The 26882-nt window shown below is 37.7% G+C and overlaps 5 protein-coding genes across 7 annotated transcripts in view; 2 read left to right on the plus strand and 3 right to left on the minus strand.

The window, feature by feature from the left end:
* Positions 1–26882, plus strand: part of LOC134812705 (POU domain, class 2, transcription factor 2-like) — a 1142226-nt gene that overhangs the window by 851648 nt on the left and 263696 nt on the right. The gene's annotated exons all lie outside the window — the stretch shown is intronic.
* The window catches only part of LOC134812377 (V-type proton ATPase subunit e-like), a 54175-nt gene that overhangs the window by 1076 nt on the left and 26217 nt on the right, over positions 1–26882 (minus strand). For both annotated transcript variants that reach the window (XM_063819774.1, XM_063819775.1), the window contains exon 2: positions 374–482. In XM_063819774.1, the coding sequence (XP_063675844.1) occupies positions 374–480 (107 nt within the window). In that variant the 5' untranslated portion in view covers positions 481–482. The remainder of the gene's footprint in view (positions 1–373; positions 483–26882) is intronic.
* LOC134812374 (solute carrier family 22 member 15-like) lies at positions 610–2752 on the minus strand. The gene is made up of 2 exons (XM_063819766.1): positions 2503–2752; positions 610–2371 (listed from the first exon to the last, which is right to left on the minus strand). The coding sequence occupies exons 1-2, from the start codon at positions 2653–2655 to the stop codon at positions 980–982; spliced, it is 1545 nt and encodes a 514-aa protein (XP_063675836.1). The 5' UTR covers positions 2656–2752; the 3' UTR covers positions 610–979.
* Positions 2903–4872, minus strand: LOC134812372 (organic anion transporter 3-like). The gene has a single exon (XM_063819765.1). The coding sequence runs from the start codon at positions 4839–4841 to the stop codon at positions 3255–3257; it is 1587 nt and encodes a 528-aa protein (XP_063675835.1). The 5' UTR covers positions 4842–4872; the 3' UTR covers positions 2903–3254.
* LOC134812676 (serine/threonine-protein kinase LATS1-like) lies at positions 11322–25819 on the plus strand. 2 transcript variants are annotated; one of them, XM_063820179.1, is made up of 10 exons: positions 11322–11451; positions 11694–12380; positions 17699–17805; positions 18074–18254; positions 18679–20344; positions 20560–20680; positions 23223–23351; positions 23625–23722; positions 23911–24040; positions 24199–25819. In XM_063820179.1, exons 1-10 carry the CDS (start codon positions 11323–11325, stop codon positions 24266–24268), a joined length of 3318 nt encoding a protein of 1105 aa, XP_063676249.1. In that variant the 5' UTR covers position 11322; the 3' UTR covers positions 24269–25819. The 2 variants fall into 2 exon arrangements, with proteins under 2 accessions (XP_063676249.1, XP_063676250.1); XM_063820180.1 differs by lacking the exons at positions 11322–11451; positions 11694–12380 and adding an exon at positions 14769–14840.

Below are 26882 nucleotides of genomic sequence, written 5' to 3' on the forward strand. Positions count from 1 at the left end.
CTTTGCTGCAATGGGCAGCTCCTCATTTAACCCTCACACCCGATTTCTCGAGTATTTGGCTGAGTGGACCGGGGGGCTGCATAGACCACTCAGGATCCTTAGCTGAGCGTCGACGACGCTCACCCCACGGCTAGTGGCAGAGTCGGGAATCGAACCTGGTACCTCAAGCAATACCAGGCCCGGATTAACCAACTGAGCCACTAAGCCGAAAGTTCATCTCATAAATTGATATATCTCCGAAAATTTCAAGTTAAATCATCTGATAATAATAGTTTTAAAATACTTACTGCAAGTGTAAAAATACTTAGATACTTACTGAGTGTAAAATACTTACTGAGTGTTTAAAATACTTACTGAGTGTAAAATTACTTACTGAGTGTTTTCTTTGCTTATTCTGGCAGCACTAAAGAAGCCAATAAGAGCAAAGGCAACCCAGAACAATGTACCAATTGTGATAGCAACTGGAGGAGATAACGCCATCCTGAGAAAATACAGATAGAAAACAAACGAATCATTCAATTTGTTCTTTAGTTGAAATTATTAAAGATTGGTTATGGAAAGGGGAAATTATCAAAGATTGGTTGTAGAAAGGGGAAATTATTGAAGATTGGTGGTAGAAAGGGTAAACCAGCGACTGATCTATCATATTATAATTATATTAAATAGTTACAAATTACGATAAGATACGTATTAAAACTCATGCTACATTCTAAAGATCTGATTTTCCTGACAAATTGAATTTATATGAACATTTCAATCGCCAAGAGAATTATTTTAATATTTGATAGTGTTATACACTGAGTGGAGACTCTCACTTCGTCCCCAACTATCAAAAATGTTGACATCTTCGACCCATTTACTTGCTGTATTATTAAAAGAAATTCAAATAATTAATACCAAAAATGTTGACATCTTTTTACAAATTTAACCATATAATTCTAATATTAACAAAGTTCAAAAGTTTTAAAATTCAACTATTTTACGTAATAAGTTCAATATTATCCTCACATTTCTGTTTCCCCTTTTTAATACCAAACAGTTTCTCACAATCTTCTAAGCTATTAGGTAGTGGTTTACCGAGAGTCTCAGGAATCCGCCGCAGAAGTTTCATTGAAACGAGTAGACTAGCCACGATGAACACATATATGATATAAGGGCTCACCTCGTTAACGAGAATAACAAAAGGAGCGAGCAGTGAGCCGATACGAGCAGCTGTTGAGCAACAAGAGAGACCGAGTGAGCGGACCAGTGTAGGGAGAACCTCAGTGGTGTAAAGGTAAAGAAGCGCAAATACAGACCCACCCAGCGCACGACCACACGACACTAACACGGTCTTTACAGTAAAGTTGCCGTAAACAGTAAGGTTATCTACCAGAGGAACTCCACTGAGGATCAAACATAGCAACGCCCCTCCTAAATAAACTTGACACGCATACTTCCTACCTAGACGTCCTGCAAAAACATACATGGATAGTTTGAAGGGGGTATCAAAACATCCCATCAGTATCATAATGACATATTCGTTACCCAAGCTGGCAGCATTGAACTCGAGACCGTAGTAACAGATTGCAACTGTGAACCAACCAAAAGCCAGACAAGCCATGGACTCTCGTAAGAATGGCACACACCACAAAATACCGAACCCTTGAGATTTCTTTGAAGTGGTCACTTCACCAGTAGCACTTACAAGTTCAATATTATGAAGAGCAGGTGCTCCGTTAAACTTGGCAACTTTGTTAAGGGAAGCAATAGCCCTGGCTTCGTAACCTCTGGCAAAGAGCCAGTGAGGGGTTTCAGGGACAATGAAGTGGAAGAGAACGCCGATAGTAAAGAAGCCGATAAGAGGAGGAATAACTGTTAAGACCCAGTGAGAAGCCCACATAGCTACTAAACCAGCCAACCCTCCACCAAGAGAGAATGCAGCTGAGGATATCATCATGTTTAATGTTGCTGTGTCTGCAGTAGTGAACTCGTAGAAAGCTACAGATGATGAAACTGAGAGGCCTCCATGAACTGCACCCAGTAGAATCCTACAGATAAATATCTGATAGAGGTGACCACTAAAACCTAACAGAATGAGTAAGAGAATATACAGCACAATAAATAACTCAGAAGATAGTTTCCTCCCCAGTTTATCTGTTATCGCACTAAAAGGACCTACTGCTACAAAGAAACCCACGAAATATAAAGTAGTACCCATACTGATTAGCCACATTCTGTCACAGTACAAATTGTACTCAGTCAAGATGTTGCTGTGTCCTTCTGTGAAGTCCCAATCTATGTGACGTTGTGTGTTACACATGACCTTGTACTCTGGTTCAGGTTCCCCAGAAGTCAGCAGAGCTTCACAATCTGGTCTTAAACACACAACCTGGAAATATGAAATATAATCTGGCTGCACTAATAAAACTGGATACACTAACTAAACAGCAATGTTCGATAAAATAAGAGCATTTTATTTCATAATGTATTATGAGGATGTAATAAGTAAGTTACACGTACTGAGGGAGCAACAGTTAAACTCTGGAAATGGAATGTAATGTAGCCGCAGAAAAGGGATGAGATAATGGAAAACAGGGACAAGAATATTTGGAAGCGGCCAGTGGAACCAATGTCTTCTATACATCTCAAAATCGTCCTTTCACGCGGTTTCATATCTTGAGCTATCTGACAAACACTATAATCCTGTACCACTACTCTTTTTTGATGACAACATATACTCCTTCTCAAACATCATTGTTTTCTGGAAACTATAAGGAGGGATTGTGGTTAAAAACCTCGCCAACATCTGTATACTGTATACTGTATACTCAGTATACAGATATTGGCGAGGTTTTTACTGTACTGTATACTGATATTCATGCTCAAATATATTAAAATATGGTCACTAAATCATAAATAAAAAACAATGTTAACACATTATATATTATACATGAACATCAAGGAATTCAAAAACGTAGCAAGTTGAATCATATACAGTAAAACATTTCTCTGGAGTCAGAAGGGAAATGAAAAGTAACAAAAAGTTCAATTTAAAATAATATTACTACTTATCCAATAATCGTGGCATGCATCCGGTAAATTAAAATGATTAATCCTATACAGCATAAAATAAACATTTGGTCAAATAATATTTTACAACAGTGTTAACATAACAATCAAATAAGTGAAAAATCAAATAAAATTAAATACTTAGCTCTTTAGATAAGTCAAAGATCAAGAATGATGATTTACAGCAGAGTCTCAAATCTAAATCAGTCATCATCTGAATTGTACGTAAGAAGAGTTTCCATCTCCAGCTCATCAGTAAGATTATAATCTCTTTTAGAAAACAAAGTCTCACACTCTGTCAGGTTATTAGGAAGGGGATTGTTCCTAGTGTCAGGGACCCGCTGCACTACCACAACTGAACCAACAGCCAGTAAAACTAAGAGTATTTGGTGTGATGTCGACATGATGGTGTCGAGTGTGGCAATGAAAGGAAATAGAAGAGAGCTGGATGATCCTGCCATGAGGCACAGAGACAGACCAGAGCATCTTGATAAGGTGGGTAACAGTTCACATGTGTACACAGTAAGTAGAGGAAGTAGACTACCTGCACAGCTCTTAGCTATTGTCAGAACAACTGCTTTAGTGGATACGGTTCCTAGAGATAAGGTATTGTCCAATATAGAAGTAGGGACACAGCCAAAGGACATAACTATTGCAAGCAAGGCAAAAAAAATTGATGCTGCTTTTTTCCTTCCTAAATTCTGTACTGTAAAAAACATCACAACTTGTAGTGGAACCTCACTTATTCCTACCACCATCATTTCAAAGTACTCATTACTATCTACCATAAACTTGATATCGTTGTCTAATATAAAGTAGCAACTGAAAGCTGTGAACCAGCAAAGAGCTAAGCACAAGAGAGGGAGCCTCATAAACAAGATTTTAAGTGTCACAGAAATAGTGGCTGTTGCGTAATGATCCTCTTTAACCCGGTGATGGTTAACTAATGAAACATCTTTCAACAATAGCGACCTGTTTACTATAGCAACTTCATTTAAAGAAACTAATGCCTGTAGTTCTTTTCCATTAGCATAAAACCAAAATGGGGTCTCTGGCATCACAACATAGCACAAGGCCAAAGCAGCAATCACTATGCAGATTGGAACATCAAAGGTATTTTGCCATTGATCATCATCATAGGCCATATAACTGACTATTGTTTTACCAATGCTGAAGGCTATTGATCCCAAAATGCTACAGATCCACAAGTTTTTCTGTGTATTGAATTCTGCCAAAGTCACTAGAAGAGAAACAGAAAGGCATGAATGCATACCCCCAGCAATTAATCTGAGCAAAAATATTTTGTCTAATTGCACAGCATATTTTAGCATGAGCAACAACCCAAGAAAAGTTACAAAGCAACATATTGAAATCAGGCAACGTCCATATCTGTCACAAGAATAACCAATTAATAAAGCAGATACAAAGAAACCTAAAAAATAGACTGAAGTTTCCAAGTCGATGAGATAATTTTTATCACAGATCAAACTAAAATCAGTCAGCCAGTTTGATTTGGTTTCACTAAACTCCCACTCATCTTTCTTCATCTCACATATTTTTTCTAGACTCTTTTTCGAGTTTGATGATAAAACCAGTTCACAGTTACTGCTGAGGCAATCCACTGCTTGCATGACTGAAAGGCTATGAAACTGATTGGTCATGATCCCTGTCAAACAGCTAGATAGCATAAACAAGATCAATAGTATCATTTGGAATCTGTTGAATAATCCGGTGGAAATAATGCCATCAGATATGGTTATTTGTTTGCTTTTTCTGGTTGCTGTAATCATGGTTATATCATACAGGAAATTACCTCTAATCTGAAATGAAATAAAATTTATAACTGAAAGAATCATTTAACGTACATCATCAATCAAATTATATGAAATGTGTGGACCAAATTGACTCAAATCCTTGAAATGATTATGTTTGACAGCGTTCACATATTACAACAGCAATTTTTGATTTGGCACAAGTCATTCTCGATATGTACCCCTAAAGAGATTAGAGAAGGGTAGGTATAGACTTCGAAAAGTCGACAAATATTTTCGGCTCATAATGATTTAGGCTACCTTGAAACGTGGTTTCTGGAAAAACTCTGAAAAATTGTTGACTTAGAAACGTTTAGAGTTATTCTTGGTATGTACCTCTGAAGGCAAAGCTCCTGCTTTCGAGCTCATATTACAAAAATTTCAAAATATTGGTAGCAATGTATTGTGCTCTGCCAATTGCAACACTAAAAAATTTGATTGTGCACTGCCAATTGCATCACTTGATTTAATTGAATGTACACATTGTGTTAAATGACCTTTTGGAGTTATTACAGTGGACAAATCTGACTTCTGAGACCGCATTACAAGAGTGTAGCCTCTAGTCCAAAATCGTACTAAGATGGGTAGGTGCGGAAATTTCGAAAAACCAAAAAATATTTTCGGTTAGAGTCATTTTTCATATTTATCTCTGTATGCTGTAGGTAGAAACAGTTCCATCTCCAGAAAGTTAAGAATTTGCTAGGAATCTAAAATTTGTTGCCAAAAAAGTATAATTTATGCTGAAAACCAAGCCATTATGAATGTTATCATGATTTGGTATGGGATGTTTTAAAGAAATTGTAAGACTTTCTTCGAAATAATAATTGTTTCAGGGTAAGCTCCAAAGCGTTTGAAAAGTATAATTTACAACGTAACCATGCATTTAGTTTTCATACAATAATTAAGTAAATAATTGCTGTGTTGTAGAAGCTCTAAGCTTTTAAGGTAATTAATGGTTTGACTGATTATGATCCAGACTTGTTCAGACCAAGCAAATCAAGTCTTAATCTGGTTTCATCCAATAGATGTAGTCAAAGTGTGACAAAGGTCAAAAATCTTCAGTGTTCTTTTCTTCCAGAGCGAGTTGTTCCTTATTGGAACAAACTCCCTTCGGAGTTATAGAACTGCTCGACAGTTTTGAGTTTCAAAATTAAATTGGAAAGTTTTTTAAAAAATTTGACACACGCTGCAACCCCTTTTGATCGCGCGCGAAGCTCGCGCGGCCGGCCGAGAGGTATACAACGTGTAGCAAAAAAGAATATGATTTTTAAATGTATTGTAAATGACAAATTAATTTTGCTCTGATTAGAGCAATCTACGGATAAAATTGCAAAAAAAACTATGTTTTTAAAACTTTTTGGCAAATTAGTTTTGCTGGCATATCAGCAAAATTTGCATGAAGCTAGCTAAAACATAGCCGTTACTTACTTGTGCAGAAACTAGCGCGCCCGTAGTGGCGCGAAAGTCAAGGCCAAGGAACTATTTTTAAATGTAACCAAAATTTTGGGTGCGCCGCGCATATTTTCGACAATTTAAACCGTAGTATGAAAATCAAGAAAATACCAATTTCAAGAAAACGCTAAAGCAGCTCAGTTACTGTCATATTTTCACAACATTACCTTGGTAGTTTTTAGTTTTATTATAATATTCATGTAGCCTTTCATAATTCTTCTTCCGTATATTTGACTATCATTTGTATGTGTAATTTATTATTAACTATGTTTTCTTGTATTCTCATTTATGTGAAGTATTAGTTAATACTAGTTCCCGTCGTTTTTTATCATATGCTATATCCTCAAAAGTCGACTCTGTGTGACAAAGTCTTTTACAAAATTTATCGCAATTGATTAATACTGAATTGGTTGGTACTGAATTGGTTTAAATGGATCCTTTACGGTTACACTGTTAGAAATGTAAGATTTGACAAACATAGAGAAACAAAAATATTTAAATGGGTTTGTTGATTAAATGGTTGAATAGGGCTTTGACCTGATCTGATATGAGGGACAGAAAGATAGTGATTTCTCTCCGTGGAGACAGAGGTGCGAGAAAAAACATTGTTAATATAAACAGTCTAGATCTTAACTTGGAGCCACAAGGCCAAGGGTAATTTTTGAGTGTTTAGGGAATTTTGTATATTCTTAAAGGTTTGTTTTTATATAGGGTCATTGCTATATTATGTGTATATTGTTTGAATAATTTTAAAATGGGACAGAAAGATTTCATAATTTGATGATCATCAGCATAGTACATAACCAATAATAGAAAAACCAGATTCTTTGGTAAATCTGTACCACAATTTGATATAGATATTGAAAAGATCCGGATCTAAAACTGGGCACTGAGGTCTCAGAAGCTGATTTAACCAGTCTAATACCAAAGAAGCTGGTAAAATAGAGCAGTTTCTCTGATTCCTATTTCTTGCTTCAAGATACGGAGCAACAAGTTATGAATTACCTGAGGACCCCAGGCTATTATGTTCATTAACATAATAAAGATTTGGCGGAATGACAGGCTGAGCGCGGCCCAGTAAGTTATGAATTATGATATACAGAATCAAAGGCTGCACTCAGGTCTGCAAGCAGTATTTTATTTGGTTTAAAGGTCCTGCTAGTAATATATAAAATATATTTTTGTTTGCTTTAATTGATATTAAATAAAATGGTTGTTTTCTTGAAATTGTTGTTTTCTTGATCACCTATTATCAAGACATCATTTACTGTTTAAGTAAACAGCTTCTTTGATGAAGTTTGAAACATTATTTTAACCAAGATTTTGCTAGGAACCTGGTTCCTGGATTTTCGACTTTCTAACCCTTGTAGGTTTACAACCTACCAGGACGCGCGTCGAGTTGGACTCGTCGACCAATATATGGAACAGATATTTTACGAGTATCACCCGTTAATTTAACCCTAACCCTAACCCTAACCCGTGTCTATAACAACGTTTTCCTCTGTACCCTTCAATCCCTGATGCAAGACAGCCCCGTGACTCAGAGGACGCCCTAAAATTATTATCTGGTGGCTGGTGCTTCAAAATAGAAATAGTGATTAGTAATGGTATTCGGAAATATCTAACCGCAATATAAACCTCTATTCATTCAAACATTCGAATGTAAGCGCACGCCGCACGCATGATCTTTGTGAAATTTTGTTTTGTAGGGTGTCCAATCCTCGTTTGGACAACTTAGACGCGCAGTTTTAACACATAGTTAATTGTAAACGGTACAAATCACATCAAGCGCATCCACTACAGGTTATCTATATGATTTGGTTGTCCAGGACACCTTGCAATCTGAACTGTTATGATACTGCGCGGCTGAGATCGTACACATGTGTGTCCTGTTTCACTCATGTTATAAGTTTTTGTTTTTGTTTATTTCCTGTTGCCTGTGACACATAACATATATGAGGCACTGTGGCCTGTGTGTAACTGTAATGTCCGTTGGAATAATTTAATTAATTAATTAACTCTCTGCTATGGTAATGGTATTGTATGCAGTCATCAGTGAATAGACATCGGCAGTTTAGGGAGGGGAGGGGGGAGCTTGGGGCGGCCCCCGAGCCCCCCACACCCAACAAAACTGCCAGCCAGCTAGAGCTCCCACGAGCCGCCTCTGCCGTGACTGATTGTCTTGTTAGCCTAAAAAGGCTCTGAAGATTAGTCATCAATTAAATTAGGGAGGACCCTGGATTTCTCCATGCCAGTTGAAAGTTAAACTGCACCATTTTATATTTGGTATTTAAGTCCAGTGCCACTAGTTTGCGTTAAGTCAGGGTTTTGCCTGTATACTTTCTTTAGAATATTGCCATATATAAAATAGCAGTAGTCTTGGTTAAGTTAAGCAGAGGTACAGAATTAAAATGTCACTTAGTCTAGGAATTTTTAGATGTAGATGTTTGTATAGTTCTACTGTTCTATATCTTTCAGAGCTGGTGGAATGCGCCATTGGTACACTGGATCCTGATGTTAAGATCTCAATTGATGGTACCCTCCCCACTAATGTGTCTCTAGAGCAAAAAAAACAAGATTGTCCCATATTTAATGCACAATTATTGGCAATTTAAGGTCAGCGGGGCCCTTGATTATGCCACTGGTTAAATGGGAGAGGCCCTTCTGCACACATATGCTAGATTGACTCTAATCCATATAAGTAAAACAAAATCAATACATATTTAATAATATTATACATTTAAAATAAATTTAAATTTAAATTCAGCTATTTACACAATACGCAGCCCGCCGCGCAGACAGCCACACATTGCTGAGAGATTCTCAGGTGCAGATGTAAGCGCCGCGCGCGCAGGGTATGTTATCTTACAATCACAGTGCTGGCAAGCACGACCGTTGCATTTATTGTGGGTATACTATGTACCCCGGCCCCCTTTACTATTATACCCCCCTTTACTATTATACCCCCTTTACTATTATATATATAAGTTCATTTACGATTTAACTTCCCACTCCAGATCCACTAGACTGGACCGGGACTTCTGCTAAACTTTATTTGTCAGAAGAACTTTTTTGCTATTTCTGTTATCCAGTGTTAAGTTGAGTGTAATCATAACATATGATTAACGTTTGCTCACTGACTTCAAATCATACAGGCCCCTTTATGATTTGAAGTTAGTGAACTAAAACGAAACGAAAACGTTTTTCGTTATATACCCCAAAATCAATCCAGTCCTGACTCCTGATCCTCCCCCTCATTTTTTGCCTATCAATTACCATTTTGTTTCCTATTATGCTGTCTACCCTTTACAGTTTACATGTGCAATGTGTAATTTCTGTAACATCAACTTCTAATCAGAATTTTCAGAGAAATAGCATGAGATAAATTTCATATGTTTGTCCTTCTACAGTTTTTTAGACAGACATCGGGAGGACATATATCAGCAATTAGACAATCAAAACTTGGTGCCAGAATGCTCTCTTCTTCTAAGCAAGACTATCTTACGCTAGAAAATTTGAAAAATGACACAAAAATGTGTCAAACGTCAATGGAATCTGGCAAATATGTGATACTACATGACAGAAAATACCTTGTTCATCAGGAACGTAGCAATAGAAAATCCAAGCTGGTCATTTCAAGTCTTGACGAACTGAAAGATTCAAACATCACCAATTCAGTTCTCTTGGGTGTCTCTAACAATGAAGCTTTCTTTGCAGTGTCTGTTGACGATGCAACTTCTTTTATTGAAAATGGGAAGCAGCTGATAGAACCCAGACCAGCTTTATTTGTATTATCTGAAAAAGACCAAGGTATCGCCACCATGGGACTTAACCTGCTTCAGTGGCAAACAGATAACAAATACTGCAGTAAATGTAAAACAGAACTAGTTTATCATGTTTCTGGCAGGTCATGTCGGTGTAGTAATTGTAACGTGAATTACTTTCCGCGCTATAATCCGGTTGTAATAATGCTGGTTGTTTGTGGAGAATATTGTCTGCTTGGACGGAACAAACAGTTTCCTTCTCGTATGTTCAGTGCACTGGCAGGCTTTATTGACGTGGGTGAGCATATAGAAGAAGCAGTGGTCCGTGAAGTGAATGAAGAAGTAAGTGTTGATGTTGACATTTCTAGAGTTCATTACGTAAAATCAGATTTTTGGGGTGGTTTCAGAAGGAACTATAGTCCTGAGCTAATGATAGGTTGTATTGCTACAATTGGGGAGATGCAAGAACCAGTGTGTAGCGAGGAAATAGCTGAAGCAAAGTGGTTTCACAAAGAGGAAATTAGTGAGGCTTTGGAAAAGTCGAAGAATCCTGACAATCATTTGCGAGGGGAGGGTTTAATGCTACCTCCACCTTTTGCTACTGCTCATAAGTTGGCTGCAAGATGGTGCGATCAATAGTTTCATTATATTAATTTATTAAGGTCCCCTAAAGACCACCAGCAAACTTGACATCTGATGACCCTATAATCAGTGACCCTTTAGTGACCCTCTGGTGACCCCCTGAGAGATCTATTATTATCATGTCATTCTTTGTTTTATATTTTAATGTATGTTTAAATAATTTTTTAAATTTAGGCCCCCTAGTAAATCATATAATACACATTTAAACAATTTGATTTAAATTCTATTAATAGAGAATTAAAAGCAGTTATGTAGTTGGTGTTAACTGTTTTTTAATCATTTTTTAGATTAATTCCTTATGTATGTCATTTGTATTACCTTTAAGTACTTAATAGTTTTATGTGTGATAACTAATGACGTTTTATTCACAGCGGATAATTACCTTATATACTAGAGGTTCTTCTTTACTTATGTCCAATATTAAGATATTCATTTTTCCCATGGTATAAGTGACAGCTAATAATAGAAATGTCTTTAAAACTCATGAGATAATACCTAGTTATTACTTGATATCTCGTTGTGTTATAATTTATTATTTTTCACTCTATTTCGGTTTGTTATGTAGCGTCATCTTAATAACTCTACTTGAATGTGTAGTCAGGATGGATAATGCATCAGAGAAGATGTCTCGACTGGAACACTCCATAATGCTGAAAAACATTGCTGACAATCTGAAACACCTAAGGTTGATGGGGGAGCTAGGAGATGAGTTACCTGCTGACTGGACCCCGGTATGTGTTTAATTGAGTACCATGAGGTGTAGATCTGGATACTGAGAGGTGAACTTTTACTCACACGTGACAGTGATTAACTGACCAGTTAATACACGGTATCATTGCCACGTGTCAAACAAATAACCTCCCAGTTAGTAAATATCCAGATCGATCGAAGAATTTTAAGTGGTTCTGATTTAATTTAGGATATATATTATTTTATGTAGACCTAGTTCTATAACTATAACATTACTCCCCAGGATTCCCAGTCTCGGAGGTCAAGTTTACTTACAGAACAGCACCAGCACCTAATAATGCAGCAAGAGAAAGCGCAACAAGACATGATAGAGTCAACAGACGACCCCCCTTTTATCGTGTCTAATACCTCTCCATACAATCCCGTCTCCTCTCAAGGTCCCTATGCTGTTCCTGCTGTGTATAGACAGCCCCCTGGATCTGTGCCCCCCAATTCCTACAAACCAGCATCTCCAGTCCCTGCTCAGTACCCCTCCTCAGTCCCTGCTCAGTACCCCTCCTCAGTCCCTGCTCAGTACCCCTCCTCAGTCCCTGCTCAGTACCCCTCCTCAGCTCCTGCTCAGTACACTTCTCCAGCTCCTGCCTTCTCTACCTCCCCTTCCCCTGCTGCTGACAGACCACCAAGGTTCAACTCTCCTAAACTTTCTAGAAAACAAACCCCAGGTATGCAGCCTGCAGCTGCTATGGGTTCCCCTCGTCTCAAACGTAAAACTCCTCCCACTCACTCAGAAATACCTTCACTTCTCAAGTCAGCCTACAATCCACCTAAGTTCTACAACAACCCAACAAACAGCCAGGCGCCCATAGTCCTGCCTCAACATCTCTCTAGCTTGGTGGTTAACCCTAGTGCTCACAAACAGAACGACCCTAAACGACTTGCTCAGGATCTTTACAACTTGGGATTCAGACAGGTTTGCTTACTCTTCTACGATGTGAAATAGTTTAGCTACTAAATTTACATTCTTTTCATTGTCAGGTCATGGTTGAAATGTTCGTTAATTTGTGAATGGAAAATCTTGGTACTTGGTATTATATATTATATAAGTACTTTGAAATTCCAAGCAATCCTGAGCAGTGAGAGGGTCTCAATAATTTGCCAGCATTTTAAGATTATTAGAACACCATTCCGCCGAAATGCCTGAATTATCAAAATTATCCTGCCACGTCCACATATTTTCTGCCAAATATTTCTGCAAATTGAAAAGCTCGTTACCGTGCTCGGAATGTATAGCGCCATGCTATCTCATATCTCCACATTCCTATACACTTTATCTTATCTCCTGTCTAATTGGAATGTGAAAAGGAGATCTGCTGACCTTTACATCCAGCAAGGTGTTACAGGAATGAGCCTTAGGAGCAAATTAATGAAGGTATTTCAGTGGAATGTGGTCGAATTACAGGCTTGAATATGTAGAAACTAACAGGTAGCAGGTTGAAGCTAGTTAAGTCAACGTAACAGTAATCACGAGTACATTCCAGTAACCATGAATACATTCCAGTAACCATGAATACATTCCAGTAACCATGAATACATTCCAGTAACCATGAATACATTCCAGTAACCATGAATACATTCCAGTAACCATGAATACATTTCAGTAACCATGAAAACATTCTAGTAACCATGACTACATTGCAGTAACCACTAACCATGGCTACATTAACATTAATCATGACAACATATACATTGCAGTAACCATGACTACATTTCCGTAACCATGACAACATTGTAGTTACCAGGACAACATTCTAGTAACCATGACAACACTGCAGTTACCAGGGCAACATTCTAGTAACCATGACTACATTGCAGTAACCGCTAACCATGGCTACATAACAGTTACCACGACTTTTGACGACATTCCAGGTAACACGACTACAAGTTCCTAATATTTAATTTCAGTTAACAATAAGAATATATAAGTAATATCAAATATCAGTAAATATGACTACAAATTCCAATAACCATGGATGCAAGTGACCACTCTTTACAATTGCACTCAGTGAGTACACCACATGCAATACGGTGCTGTGTACTTGTTTACATTGCTAGATGCGGTTAAATACCATTTGCATTGGTTCGTTTGTTTATCACACTTGTGTGTTTGCTTGTGTTTAAACTTGTGTGTATAGTGTGGCTGTTCCTTCAAGGGTTTTATTTGCTGTTCTGTTGGTCTCTTTTATCAGTATAATACAAACAGTGTTGATTGTGAGACTTAATATGATGCAAGAAGGGATCAACCTGTTGTCGAATAGTTGTAACGTATTACAAAGAGACTCTATATTTTAGTGTAACACTTATATTAACGAAAAGACGATAACATCATATAATATAATATTTAAATATATGATATAATATTACAATGTTATATTGTTAATGAAAATACCCTAAATAATGAAGGTACTGCGTGTATAAGAACCTATTACACCTACTTATACTGTATGTACAATATATTGAAACAAGTAATGCAGGGTTGCTACCTAAGTTTAAAGTATCTAAATATAGCCGCTATCACATATCGTGTGACATTTATTACACATTTCAATGTAACATATCAAATAATCATCGTGTATTCCTCAAACCCAAAAGGTCATTCTCCAATAAGTAATTCCCCACATGTGCAGTAGTCCAATGTGTTGATACTTATTATAGTTCCTAAAGTGATTATGTTAAAGATATTATATAAAGTCTGAAACATGTGACAGCGTCCAGTAAGCGATGACATTCTCCTGACATGACTCATACAACATGTTTAAAAGATAATACTTTTAATCACGTACAAGGAGCCCCTGGTGCACAGAAATACAGGACTGTTGTTACTATTGAGAATAAGATCCCCCACATAGAAACATGAGTTGTCCCTGAAACTATGTCTGGAATTTGAAGGCTGTTGAGTAAAGTAGACTGGGTGCATTAGTTGGCTGGTTACAAGCCATAGTAGTAACTAACTGGGTTTCTTTAGCCTACTATTACGTTACGTAAACTGCGAGGTATTGAAATCAGGGTATATATTATGTTGTTGATTCAGTACTCGTAATTTCCACCCAAATATGTATTGGAATGCGGTAATTATACGTTACTGACAGCTCCCCTTGGGTTATACCCGCGTATTGTACATTCCACTTGTTGCTCTACACTGTTGTTGGCCTGTACACTGTACTTGTATTTTTATGTGTTTTCACTCCTAGCTGCTTTATTAGATCACCTTGCTGGAATGTGAGGCCTGGACTTGTCAGTTAACTACCTTTCTTGGCACTTTTCCTTCTGTTTGGAAATATTTTCTTGTGTTTGAAATACCGGTGATTGAACTGGGTGTGGGATGGGAAGGAAAACTCGCAAGGATGTCAGGGAATACTTTAAAGAGATCAAGGTAGTTATATTTTACTCATACTTGTAAGGTAGTAGTAACTTATAGGGTTAAATGTCAGTTTTGTGTTGTACGATGTTTTGTTATTTGTTGTCTTATTTCTCCTCCATAGTTTAAAAAGTGAATGTTTGCGTGAATTACCTAAATTTAAAATAACTCACACGCAGTTAATTTCATTACAAACCTGTCATTATATGCGTCTGACGATTGTACAGTATAATTATATTACATTATATATTACATTAACTCACCTGCACAGCTTGCATTACACTTTGCAGTAGAGAGTCAGAGTACAAAAAAGGGTAGAGTAGGTAGACACCAGTCGAACTTGCTTAAGACTATTAAATTTGATTTAGGTAGCAGGAACATTCCATTTGTAAATACAGACGATTTGTACAATTTAAGACTTTTAGCCTCTGATAGAGCGGGATGGAAGAATTTGTTATAGCTTGTGTATCAGTTTTTCTTTTTTTTTCTGGCTACTTATCAGATCTTTAAGATGTTCATTTATGTTCTATTTTTGATTTGAATAAAGTTATATAAAAAAAAAAAAATTGTATACTGCATATGATCCTGCTGTCTACAACCACACCGCAATTATAAATGTAGACTCTGTGTTACCTTAGTGGGTCACCTTATTATGTAACCTTACTGTAACCAACACTGCCGTCACTCATCTATTTTGAAACATGACTCCATCTATGATGCATTGTTGTGATCCTGTACAGTGTACATGTAAAGATAGGTAATTAGGTGTAATGATAAAATGTGCGCTAACATTCAGACTCCATCAAACCACATTGCTTATCAAGATGCTAATTGATTAGTAATTAGTAGATTTGATTATAAGTAATCACTTGTCATGTGACATCAGTATTGTGTCAACTCAGACGAGATCATAAAATTGTTCCTGAATATATTGTATGTGTGTTTTTACACTGCCAAAACATCATTATTCATACGAAATACTTCTTCTACTGTAGAAGATTCAGTTGGAAGTCAGGGTGAATCTTGATTTTACTTATTTACACAAATTGTAGTCCGTAACAAGAATTGTGCCCGATTTCTGGACGGGGGTGGAAGCTAGATTATATCCACTGTATGCTCTGCAATCAGTTTTAATTTTATGATATAATAAAACCCTATCCTGGTGCCCAGTACCTCTTCCCCTTCCCCCAAATGTTTAATTCATTAAGATCTCACGCGATGCTTGGAAAGTGGGTGCCTGATGTCGATTGTTGAGTGAGCTTGTCGGGTTCGTTACTCCCACTAATTACCATTTACTTGAGTGCTTGTGAACACTAACCCCTAATTGGTTAATCCGACGGGGAGTCTAAACTCAAAACCCCGGTTAACCGTAGTATTTCCCCTGTATCTCTAACTATAAGTGTAAGGTAAATCGGGTTTCATTTTAAGAGCCACTACTTCTGATTCAAATAATACTCCCCAAATATTAACTTAACTTTCATCTGTGTAGGATATTGGAAGCAAAAGGTACTATAATACTCATGCCTCATGAAATACAAATTTAACTCCTTATACATTTAAACTTCAAAGATTTTGCACCGTGGAATAGAAAATGTTCAATAACATGTACAAATTACGATGTTTTGACGCCAGACGCGCGACTTATGACCATAAAAGGCAATACATGAAGTGAATAAGAGGTATAATGAAGAGGTAGTTTCACAGTCTAGCAACAAATTTCGCTTTAAACTATCAGTAAACTGTACTATTAGATCAGATAGCTGTGTTCGCCTTATTATTTTGACATTTGACAGTTAATAATTCTACCATATGTTCTCACCCTTTCGTATAACACCATATATGGGCATATGTCATTCTGTCATACTACTCTAAGAACATGTCTGTGATTTGAAAACCAGCACATACAATGAAGACCTCTGTCATCTATGTAATATCTCCGACCATCATGATAAGTAGAACCGTAACATTTGATCTATTTATAAGATCCCAGGTTCTTCACAGTTATTTTATGTTGCCTTTTTTCAACTGCAGCAAAATTTAATTTTTGGAACCCAAAACGGTTTATGTGACACTGATAATAAAAATTGTTTGATGATGTTCAAAACTTGTTTAATATGAAAATATCATATCAATAATTGCCTTAAGATATTGAACATTAATAGCAACTGTACTGTCAGTTAACTAATTGATAGTATCTTGGTGAAATTAAAGCACGTTTAACCCACAAACTAACAATTTTATTTTTGTTCTACTTTAATTTCTATTTGGTCTTCTTTTGTCGTCACCCACACCTCATATGATGCAATGGGACTATTTCGAGCTGCTTCCACATCATGCTTATTCTGTTACTAAATACAAACCGAACCCTATCTTAGAGAGGTCCTTGTCTATTATGATTGGACAAAGCCGAAAGCGAAATTATCAGAGACCCCCAGCGATGATACTGATAAATAGCAGTCCTAGTGGTCTTCTTATCTTCTTTGTGCGGTGTTATTTTACAGGGCACACCCCCTTCATGAAATATGGCCGTTTAAGTTAGGAAAATATGGAACGCGCGGGAGTCTTATTTGGTGTTTCATAGCGCGCAAATGACGCGCATACTACGCGCGCGTGTATATATTGTTTAGCAAGATTGACACAAAGAATCCGATGCATGCATTGTATCATTTCCTGCATATCATGACTTTAGACCCGCATCCTCAAAGTACTAACTCACTATTGACTGTAAGTGTTGTCATCAAACGAGTCCCTGAAACTCAAATAACTGAAATAACTCTCTAAACATTGAATGATAATCTGGCTGAGTAAGCAGCCGGCGTGTAAGAAGTGTGTGCTGTGTTATCTGAACAGAGGAATTTACACACATTCCGCAGGAGGTGGCTGCGTACGCTGCCCAGCAACATGGGACCACTAGTACAGCGGAGGACATTGCTAGGATGCTGATTGAGCAGAAATGTAGGAATGCCGGAGCTGACCTCATGTAAGACTTTAGCTTTCTGTTTTCTTGCTGTCAATCAATAATTCAACTTTTGATGGTTTGTAAATTTAAATTCATCCTATAGCGTATTTATATTATATGAGTATGTAAATTATATTCATTTTAACTTAGTTGTTTAGGCCAATAGATTTTAGATAATTTTAAACTTTAGTAGATATATTTTTGATGATGTTTGTGTCATTATATTTTGATTTGATTTTGATTTGATTTATAACTTTGTAATACTGAAATGAACGGTTAATGACACCAGGGACCGTTACGGATCACTAGACAACATCGCAAGTCCAGATTTGGCGGATGTGGACCGAGCCCGATCACCCAGCCCTGCCGGCGGAGTTAGGAGTCAGAGCCCGGTTTCCTACAACAATACTAACCCTTGTCAGAGGACATCATACGGGCAACCTTCTCACGACAGCTACGGGAACTACAGTGTTAGTTATGGTTCTTTGAGTTGCTCAGTGCTTTCAGAACAGTGCAATTAGTTTATAATCGCACTGGTTTTTACAAAATAGTCGGTGCGATTATAAACTAATTGCACTGATTACAACATCAGAAACGTGGAGTTATACGCGAATCTAACTGCATGTATAATGCGATTACACCAGTTATTACACTCGGCTGCGCCTCGTGAAATAACTGCAATAATCGAACTCGGCTTCGCCTCGTGCGATCATTGTATCAATTTGCACTCGGCTGCGCCTCGTGCAATTAATAGTGTAATCGCATTATACGCAGTTAGATTAGCGTATATAATTTAACTCACTGTTCAATACAAGTGGCAGGAAACTTTTCGAATCCATTAAACATCTATTTTATAAATCTAACTGGAAGTGTGCTAATCTAGTTACTTTTCAGGGTCAACCGATGTACTCGCCGTACTCAGCAGGGAAGAACTACGTAGTAGGTCCAGGTTTCATGTCAGGCAATCCGGGCCAGATATCTTACCTTAAGTATCCTCAACCTGTAACCCCTGCACGGAGAGAAATAGACCCGCAATATCTTCCACCCAGAACTGGACCTGTCGCAGCGTGTCATCCTGATCAGAATTATTATCAAGAGCCAACTCAACCAGAGGATCCATTTAGCAGACAGGCCTCCCCACCGCCCCAATACACCTCCAACCCCTCCTTATATAACAGCAGTAATAGGCCTGATGTTTACAACCCCACCCCACAGTACAAACAACCCCAGACCAGGGACCCAGGAGACCTCCCTCCTTACTTCTCCGGCACTAACTTCCAGAAGGTTGGGTATGCTAACAGCTCCGAGGAGAGTAGTAAAACTAGCAGCCCCTCTTCTCAGACTCCTAATGGTAGTTTCCCGACAGCTTTACCAGAACTCCCACCATTTCCCGGACCACCAGTTTCCAGTAGTGGTTTGCCGAGTTCTTCCAACGAGGACGGCAGTAACTTGGCCTCTTCTCCGGTTTCTGTGCAGGAAAGGATCAAGAAACTCAATCAGAACATTGCTACTCAAAATGACTCTTATCAAGGGGCGGTATTATCCCCCAAACCAGTTAAGAAAGCCGATGTGGCTCCTGCAAAACCGCCTAAAAAACCGGCGCACCCTCTTAAAAAGACTATGGATTCAGAAAGGAAACCTTTTAAAATGTTTTCTCCACTTCCTAAAAGGAAGAATAAACAACCTGAGGTTGAACCTGAGGTTAATCGGAAACCAGCGGTCCCAAGCGAAGCTGTTAAATTCATTTTAGAACAGAAAATAGAGAATTTGATCAAAGAGACAGCCAACAAGAAAAAGAGGCGTGATGAATTTGAAGCAAGTATCAAGGATTATCCTGAAAATGAGAAGGGGAGACTCAGGATAGTGTTCGCGCAGAAAGAGTCGGACTTCCTCCGGCTCAAACGATCTAAAATTAACAAGGACATGTTTACTAAGATTAAAACTATTGGCATAGGATCATTTGGTGAGGTGTCACTCGTTCAGAAATCCGACACTGGCACTTTATACGCCATGAAGACGCTCAGAAAAGCGGAAGTTTGGAAACGGAACCAAACCGCCCACGTGAAGGCTGAGCGGGACATATTGTCAGAGGCTGATAATAAATGGGTTGTTAAACTCCACTTCTCTTTCCAAGACAAGGGTAATCTCTACTTCGTGATGGACTATGTGCCTGGAGGGGATATGATGAGTCTATTAATAAAATACGGCAGATTTCCGGAGTGGGCGGCTTGTTTCTACATAGCAGAACTTGTGTGTGCAGTAGATAGTGTGCACAAGTTAGGCTTCATTCACCGGGACATTAAACCGGACAATATTCTAATAGACGAGAGGGGACACTTGAAACTCACTGATTTCGGCCTTTGTACCGGGTTTCATTGGACCCACGACTCCTCTCGGTACCGAGCAGCTCTGGGGCAACCTCATGATAGACACGCCAGTATTGACTACGACGAGGCGCTCTCGAAAGAGAACACGTGTCAGTGTGGAGATAGGAGTAAACACGAGAAACCCCTGGATCGGAGGAGAGCTCATCAGAGGTGTCTAGCTCACTCTCTTGTCGGTTAGTAACTTAAATTTTAATTTGTTATGTCAATCATCAAATTTACTGAGCAATAGAAGCTGGAATTTGTGTTTACATATTTTGTTCCAAATTTATTGAAACTTACTTAGTTTGAGATAGTTTGAGGTATTTGTTGATGTAGTAATAGTAATAGTAGTAGTAATAGTAGTAGTAGTAGTAGTAATAGTAGTAGTAGTTGAGAACCCTGCACCCAGGAACCCCCAACTACATTGCACCTGAAGTGTTGCTGAGAGAGTGGTATCAGCACGAGTGCGACTGGTGGAGTGTCGGGGTCATTCTCTACGAGATGATCATTGGCAAACCTCCCTTTTACGCGTGAGTAACTTTAGTGTGTACTTTGTAGTTACTTTAACTGTTCTGGATACTTTGTAATATTAATATTTGTTATCTTACTATAAATTGGTCTGCTTCGTGTTTTGCAAAGCTTACAGCATGTATATGTCATAGATAGGTTAACTCACTTAACTAGCCATTAAAACTCATATTATATGCTTTTTGTAAGCGATAAAACACAAAAATTAATCATAAATAAAAAGGAACATTCGATTTTGAGACTATTATATTGTATATTTAAATATTTATTTATTTTGATAATTATCTATTTTGATAATCATAACTTTTATAAGGATTGCATAACTCAAAATATGATCTCTACCTATTAATGAACTAACTAAATACCAGCCAGTAGTAGTAGTAGTGTTGAACAACAGTCACATAGACTGAGAAACATATCTCTCATGTGCCTGGTATCGTGTTAAGAAGAAGTTCATTATGAACTGTCTCAGAGAACTGTGAGTAACAAAGAATACTAGAGGGTTAAGAAAGGTAGACACGTTCAGGAACAAAGTAGCAAATCTGAGGAAATAAACACTGGTCATGACAGGGTCCTTGAAGAAGTTAATCAGGTTGATGGGAATAAGAGTTAGCAACATCAGCAGGGTAACCAGTATAACTACAAATATATTCTTCATATTCGGGGAGCTTTTAACCGCCCGGGATTTCTTGACAGCGAACCAGATGAGAGTAAAGTTAGAGAGGGCCAGCGGAACACAAGGCGCTCCAAAGAGCGCTACAGTCAGAGCTCGGTGTATAGTCTGATGGTGCAGAGGCCACCCTGCGCATTTAGAGCCTATCGCCCAGAACACAGCTACAGTGTAACCGTTAAAGTGAGCTACCAGGTTCCAGACAGGGAATATACTACTGATAAGTAGAGCAGTAGCAGTAACTAGTACCCTGGAGTGAGATGTAGAGAGAGAGCACCAGCTCCTAAACGGGAACATGCACCTGACTAGGCGGTGTCCTGCAAACATGTTGACTAGAACTATTCTAGCCACGAGACCTACAGCTACAAACACACTCCCCACCACACAGAGTGTCTCTCCTAGCACCCACACGTTCCCTGACAGGTTAGAGATACACATGGGCAGTACAACCATTACCATGTGCACTAGATCCGCCACACTCAGGTTCAGCACTATCCATATCGAGATACTATCTAGTTTGAGAGCTTTGTTCAGGATACCGGAGATAAGGAGACAGTTGCCCAGGATTCCCAGGAGGAGGCACAAGCAACACCACACTGTTGTGGCTGCTTGTTCTGCTGCTGTTCTACTGTCTTCTGACAGTGCGAGGTATGCTGAGGTTTCGTTCATTATCTACTGGGTAGAGATGAGGTTTAGTGAGGTTTCGTTCATTATCTGCTGGGTGGAAATGAGGTTTAGTGAGGTTTCGTTCATTATCTGCTGGGTGGAAATGAGGTTTAGTGAGGTTAGGTTTGATATCTGCTGAGTGGCCATGGGATTACACGAGGAATTGATTGCTGTGTCGACATACGTGTATAATGTATATTGTACATATTGAACAGATTTAGGCAAAAGAAGCAAATTAAACTAACGCAACCAAAACACGCTGCCAACTTGGGTAAATCTATAAAATGCTGGCATGATATTCTACTACAATTACGATAAATATTGCCTATAAACGGAACTTGTTAACCGCATTAATTAGTATTAATTAGCAGTAATTAGCAGTAACATTGTAGAATAATTATAGACTTACAATTTACATTTACAGCTGTCACCACTATAATAATGGCATGAGTATTGAACGTTAAAAACCGAAATATTGGCAGCCCCTAAAGTAAAGAAGTAACCATCGTTATTACTGTAAACAATTGAGAGGAGTAATAAAAATGGGAGAGAAATCTGTATTTGAATAGCACAGTAGTAGTCTAAAACATTATTTAATTTACAAGTACTCCACTCTATAACAGGTGTCTCTTTATTATATAACGGAGGAGGTGATTATAAGGATGTACCTTAGTCGGCTTAGTTCACGTGAACTTACAGAACTGATCACATGATAGAGATCACTGTAAGTAGAGGAGATATCAGGCACATAGCATTAGTTGTGAAGAATTAGTGTTCTCTAGATCATGACGGTAAATAAAATAAAGTTTAAGTTTAATAAAGTTTAAATAAAGTTTAAGTTTAATAAAGATCATGTTGAGTGGGGAACAGCTGAGCTGTAATTAAAAGTAGGACAGTATAGAAATATAATGAATTACAAGTCAATAGCGACCTGTACAGTTATTAGTTTAGCGTGGGTCTCACCTGGTGTAATTAAAGTGAAAGTCAGATGTTAACTAAAATAGAAGAATAGAGTTCTAATACTACTACTAGGCACTAGCCAACAGATTTACTTCAAGATATATTAAATACTTATCCAAACGTCTGTAATGACGCTTATATACAGATAAATGGTTTGGGTCCTAAAAATCCCGATAATTACCGAGAAATAGATTACACCTGAAATGAGTTAATCGATATCACGTGTAATGATGTAACCTCAATTTCAGGAACACAGCTGCGGATATACAAATGTCCATTATAAACTGGAGATGTTGTCTGTCTATACCAATAAACGCTAACATCAGTGATAACAGCATCAACCTTATCTTCAAACTACTCCAGGACTCCGACAAGAGGTGAGTTTAACTTGTTACATAATATGACGTACAGATAAACTACACTATCTACATGATAACCTCTTAGTAAAACCTCTTAGTTACGACTATATATTATAGTACAGTATAATATATATTATAGTACAGTATAATATATATATATTATACTATACTAGTATATACACATTACACAACTAACAAGCTACTAGTAGTTAGCTAGTATAAACAGCTAACAAGCTACTAGTAGTTAGCTAGTATACACATTACACAACTAACAAGCTACTTTTGCTGCAGACTGGGAAGGTGTGGAGCTGATGAAATAAAGGAGCATTGTTTCTTTGAAGAGATCACGTGGGAGAACCTGCACGATACCCGGGCTCCCATGATACCTGGTTAGTAGAACTAGAACATTCTGCTACTAGAACATCCTAGAACTAGAACATTCTGCTACTAGAACATCCTAGAACTAGAACATTCTGCTACTAGAACATCCTAGAATTAGAACATGGATCAGGAGTCCTGATTCAGGACTCTTATCACTCTAATATTGGAGTTTCAGTTCTTATCTGTTGAATTTCAGAGTTGCGGTTCCCGACAGATACGCGGTACTTTGACTCGTTCGACGAGGACAGAGTGCGGTTCAGTGATACGGAGGACTCTCAGGATGCCGACACTCCCGCCCATCCCTTCTACGAGTTCACTTTCAGACGGTTAGTTTTATAATACAGTACTCTTTTTATTTTGTCATTTTGTGTGTCGGAATATTGTTAGTTTACAAAATATTTGGGTGAGAGTGCCGCCCAGATTATAGTTCGTACAGATATTTAGTTATTACAGTCGCTAATTACCTAATTTAATCTAATTACAGGTTTACTGGAGGAGATGTAACGATACCAAAAGAGCAGTTCATTCAAACCAAAGGTCCAGTGCTGGTCTGATCATTTCTGCGGGTTCAGACGTTCGGAGTGACTAGTCACGTGTTGTCACGTGATAGCAGCTCAGATACAAGTTGTGACGAATTCAGATAGTTGGACAGTAGGACCCACAGTTAATTAAATATTTGACTCGCTAATGGACAGTTAATTGAATAATTGACTCGCTAATGGACAGTTAATTGAGACAAACACAGACGAGTAGGCTTTGGTAGCGGCCGTGGTGTGTAATGTCTACAGAGTGTGAGTTGTGTGAAAGAGAAAAAACGTGTTCTGCACGTGTTCTGCGCGGCGTAGCAGGCTATTAGATAAATAAATCATATTATTAATATACCATTTCAAAATCACCTACTAAAACACTGTAAAATGTCTGCTACACGCGCAATACACTTACCGTGTTTGATAATAGCACTATTATAGTAGTACTATGACGTAGTACTATAGTATTATATAGTTGGACTGTAATTAAGGTATTTATATTAACAGATTATCGGGTAACCACCGTTGACGGTATTTTTTACTACCGGGGATATTTTCTTTAAAACTTGTTTGATATTTCTTAAAATAATAGTTTTCTAGACGTGTATCATCCCATGATTACTAAATTTTATTTGATTTATCTTTTACGAGTTCTCTTAGGGTGAGTCAGTATAGGATGATTCAGTCTCAATTTTAAGGATCATTATTGTTAAAGCTCTTTTATTGGATTAAATATTGAGAAATGTACAGGATCTGAACAAGGTGATTTCTACATGTCTTAAATGAGCGTGTTTTGTAAGTTTTCTGCCTTGTTTTAGTTTAGCAGAAACAGAGAGAAGTACGAATCTTCTTTCTCGAGAAAAAGAGAGATTAAAACATGTTATTTGACTCTAAATTCGATTTTATAATTATTTAAGCTAAGTTAAAGACGCAGCATGGACGAAAAATGAGAATTTTGTACAAAATAAGATTGTTTGTGAGATTACATTCGCGTGATGTGATATAAAACTATTTTAAAACTATTTATAAAACTATTTTAACTTTAATAAAAGTACCCCAAGTACAATAAGTTACACTAAGTTTAAACATCGTCCACGTCCAGTAACACTTAATGATGAAGAAAACTTCTTTCTACACTGTGTCCTCAGTTAAAAAGAATGCCCTTGTTTTCTATTATAACTCACCCTGGGGTAATCTCACAATAAATTGTCAATGATATAATTGTTTTAATTTATTAAAAAACTTATACTAAGAATTGTTGTAGCATAAAGAGCTGTAATTCTTTCAAGAAAATTGGTTGGAAGTTAATATGAAAATTCGGATCTGTGAAGTCTGAACATAAGTTTTTGTCTGTTCGCTCCCATTCTCATTGGAATTCTGAGAATTGTGTACTACTACTATAACTACTAGTGTACAGTATACTACTACTTTTACAGTTGTAGTAATAGTTGCACAATCACCGGAGCTAAACCTCCCAATATATTTGACAATATGTTAGAGATGGTGATAGAGAGTGTTTCAGAGACGTGTAATGTACATTGCATATATTTCAAGATTATTTCGGATATTTACTATGATTATAATAGTACGTTTCACTTTTCTTCCTGCTTCCACCCACAATTGCTGTAAAAAATCGGCTCTTACTAATTCGCTCGCCCAAACATTATCGCGTGACTGGTTTTTACGGTTTTGCAGCCGAAAAAAGGGTTTTACATAAACTGTAATCGACAAATCCTAACCACAACCCCGCGCCGAAGCTATCCATAACCCTAACCATAACCCTTACCCGAGCCCTAAATATTCGAATTCATGTTTTACTAGCCTGTCACTTTACCAAAATAGTTTTTGCCCATAACTCTAGGGAAGCATTTTTACCCTACATCATGAGGGGTGGTTCGGAATAAGGGTCCAAAAATACACCGAACTAGATTACTTTCACACCATCAGGGCCTTTTCGCAAGAATTTTTTAAAATTTGGGCGATCGATTTATTGGAAGCGAAAAAATCAATAAAGCATAAAATCAGTGCAATTTGGGTCGCGAAAAGCTGAAATCTGAAAATGTCCTACCGGCAGGAAATTTTCAAAATTTTCCTTCCAAAGTTTTCTCCAAATATACACAATACAGCAGCTTCCAGTACCTTGATGGTCGACCTCGTTGATCGATCATTGGTCAAAAATTCAGTAAAAAAAAAATTCGGTCAAGGAGACGGCAGAAAAGCTTAATTGTTTCAAAAATCTTCCAAAATCTCTTTTTGAGGTAATCCTCAAATTGCAAAATCTGCCCCCTTATCACCAACGGCACTTGTGACCAGAGGAACTTGGTATTTCGAGTATACTGCAACTTGTGCCAGAATTTCTACGAATGTGAAACATACTGATACAGACCCTGCCACGATAGATTCAGTGAACATGTTAGAGCTGCTAGTAATCCCTCCACATATCCTAACAATGCCATAGGCAAACTTACTGGGCCGCACTCAGCCTGTCATTCCGCCGAATCTCTATATGTTTATGAACATAATTGATAATAGCCTGAGGTCCCCAGGTAATAGGCAAACACGTTGTAGAACATCATGTTAACTGTGTACCTGTACTAACTTTCACCATTTAATTCTAAATAAACAGTCTAGTACTGCACGT

The sequence above is a fragment of the Bolinopsis microptera genome, chromosome 3 (genome assembly GCF_026151205.1).
Source record: "Bolinopsis microptera isolate Bmic1 chromosome 3, MBARI_Bmic_1.0, whole genome shotgun sequence".
Lineage (NCBI taxonomy): Eukaryota > Metazoa > Ctenophora > Tentaculata > Lobata > Bolinopsidae > Bolinopsis > Bolinopsis microptera.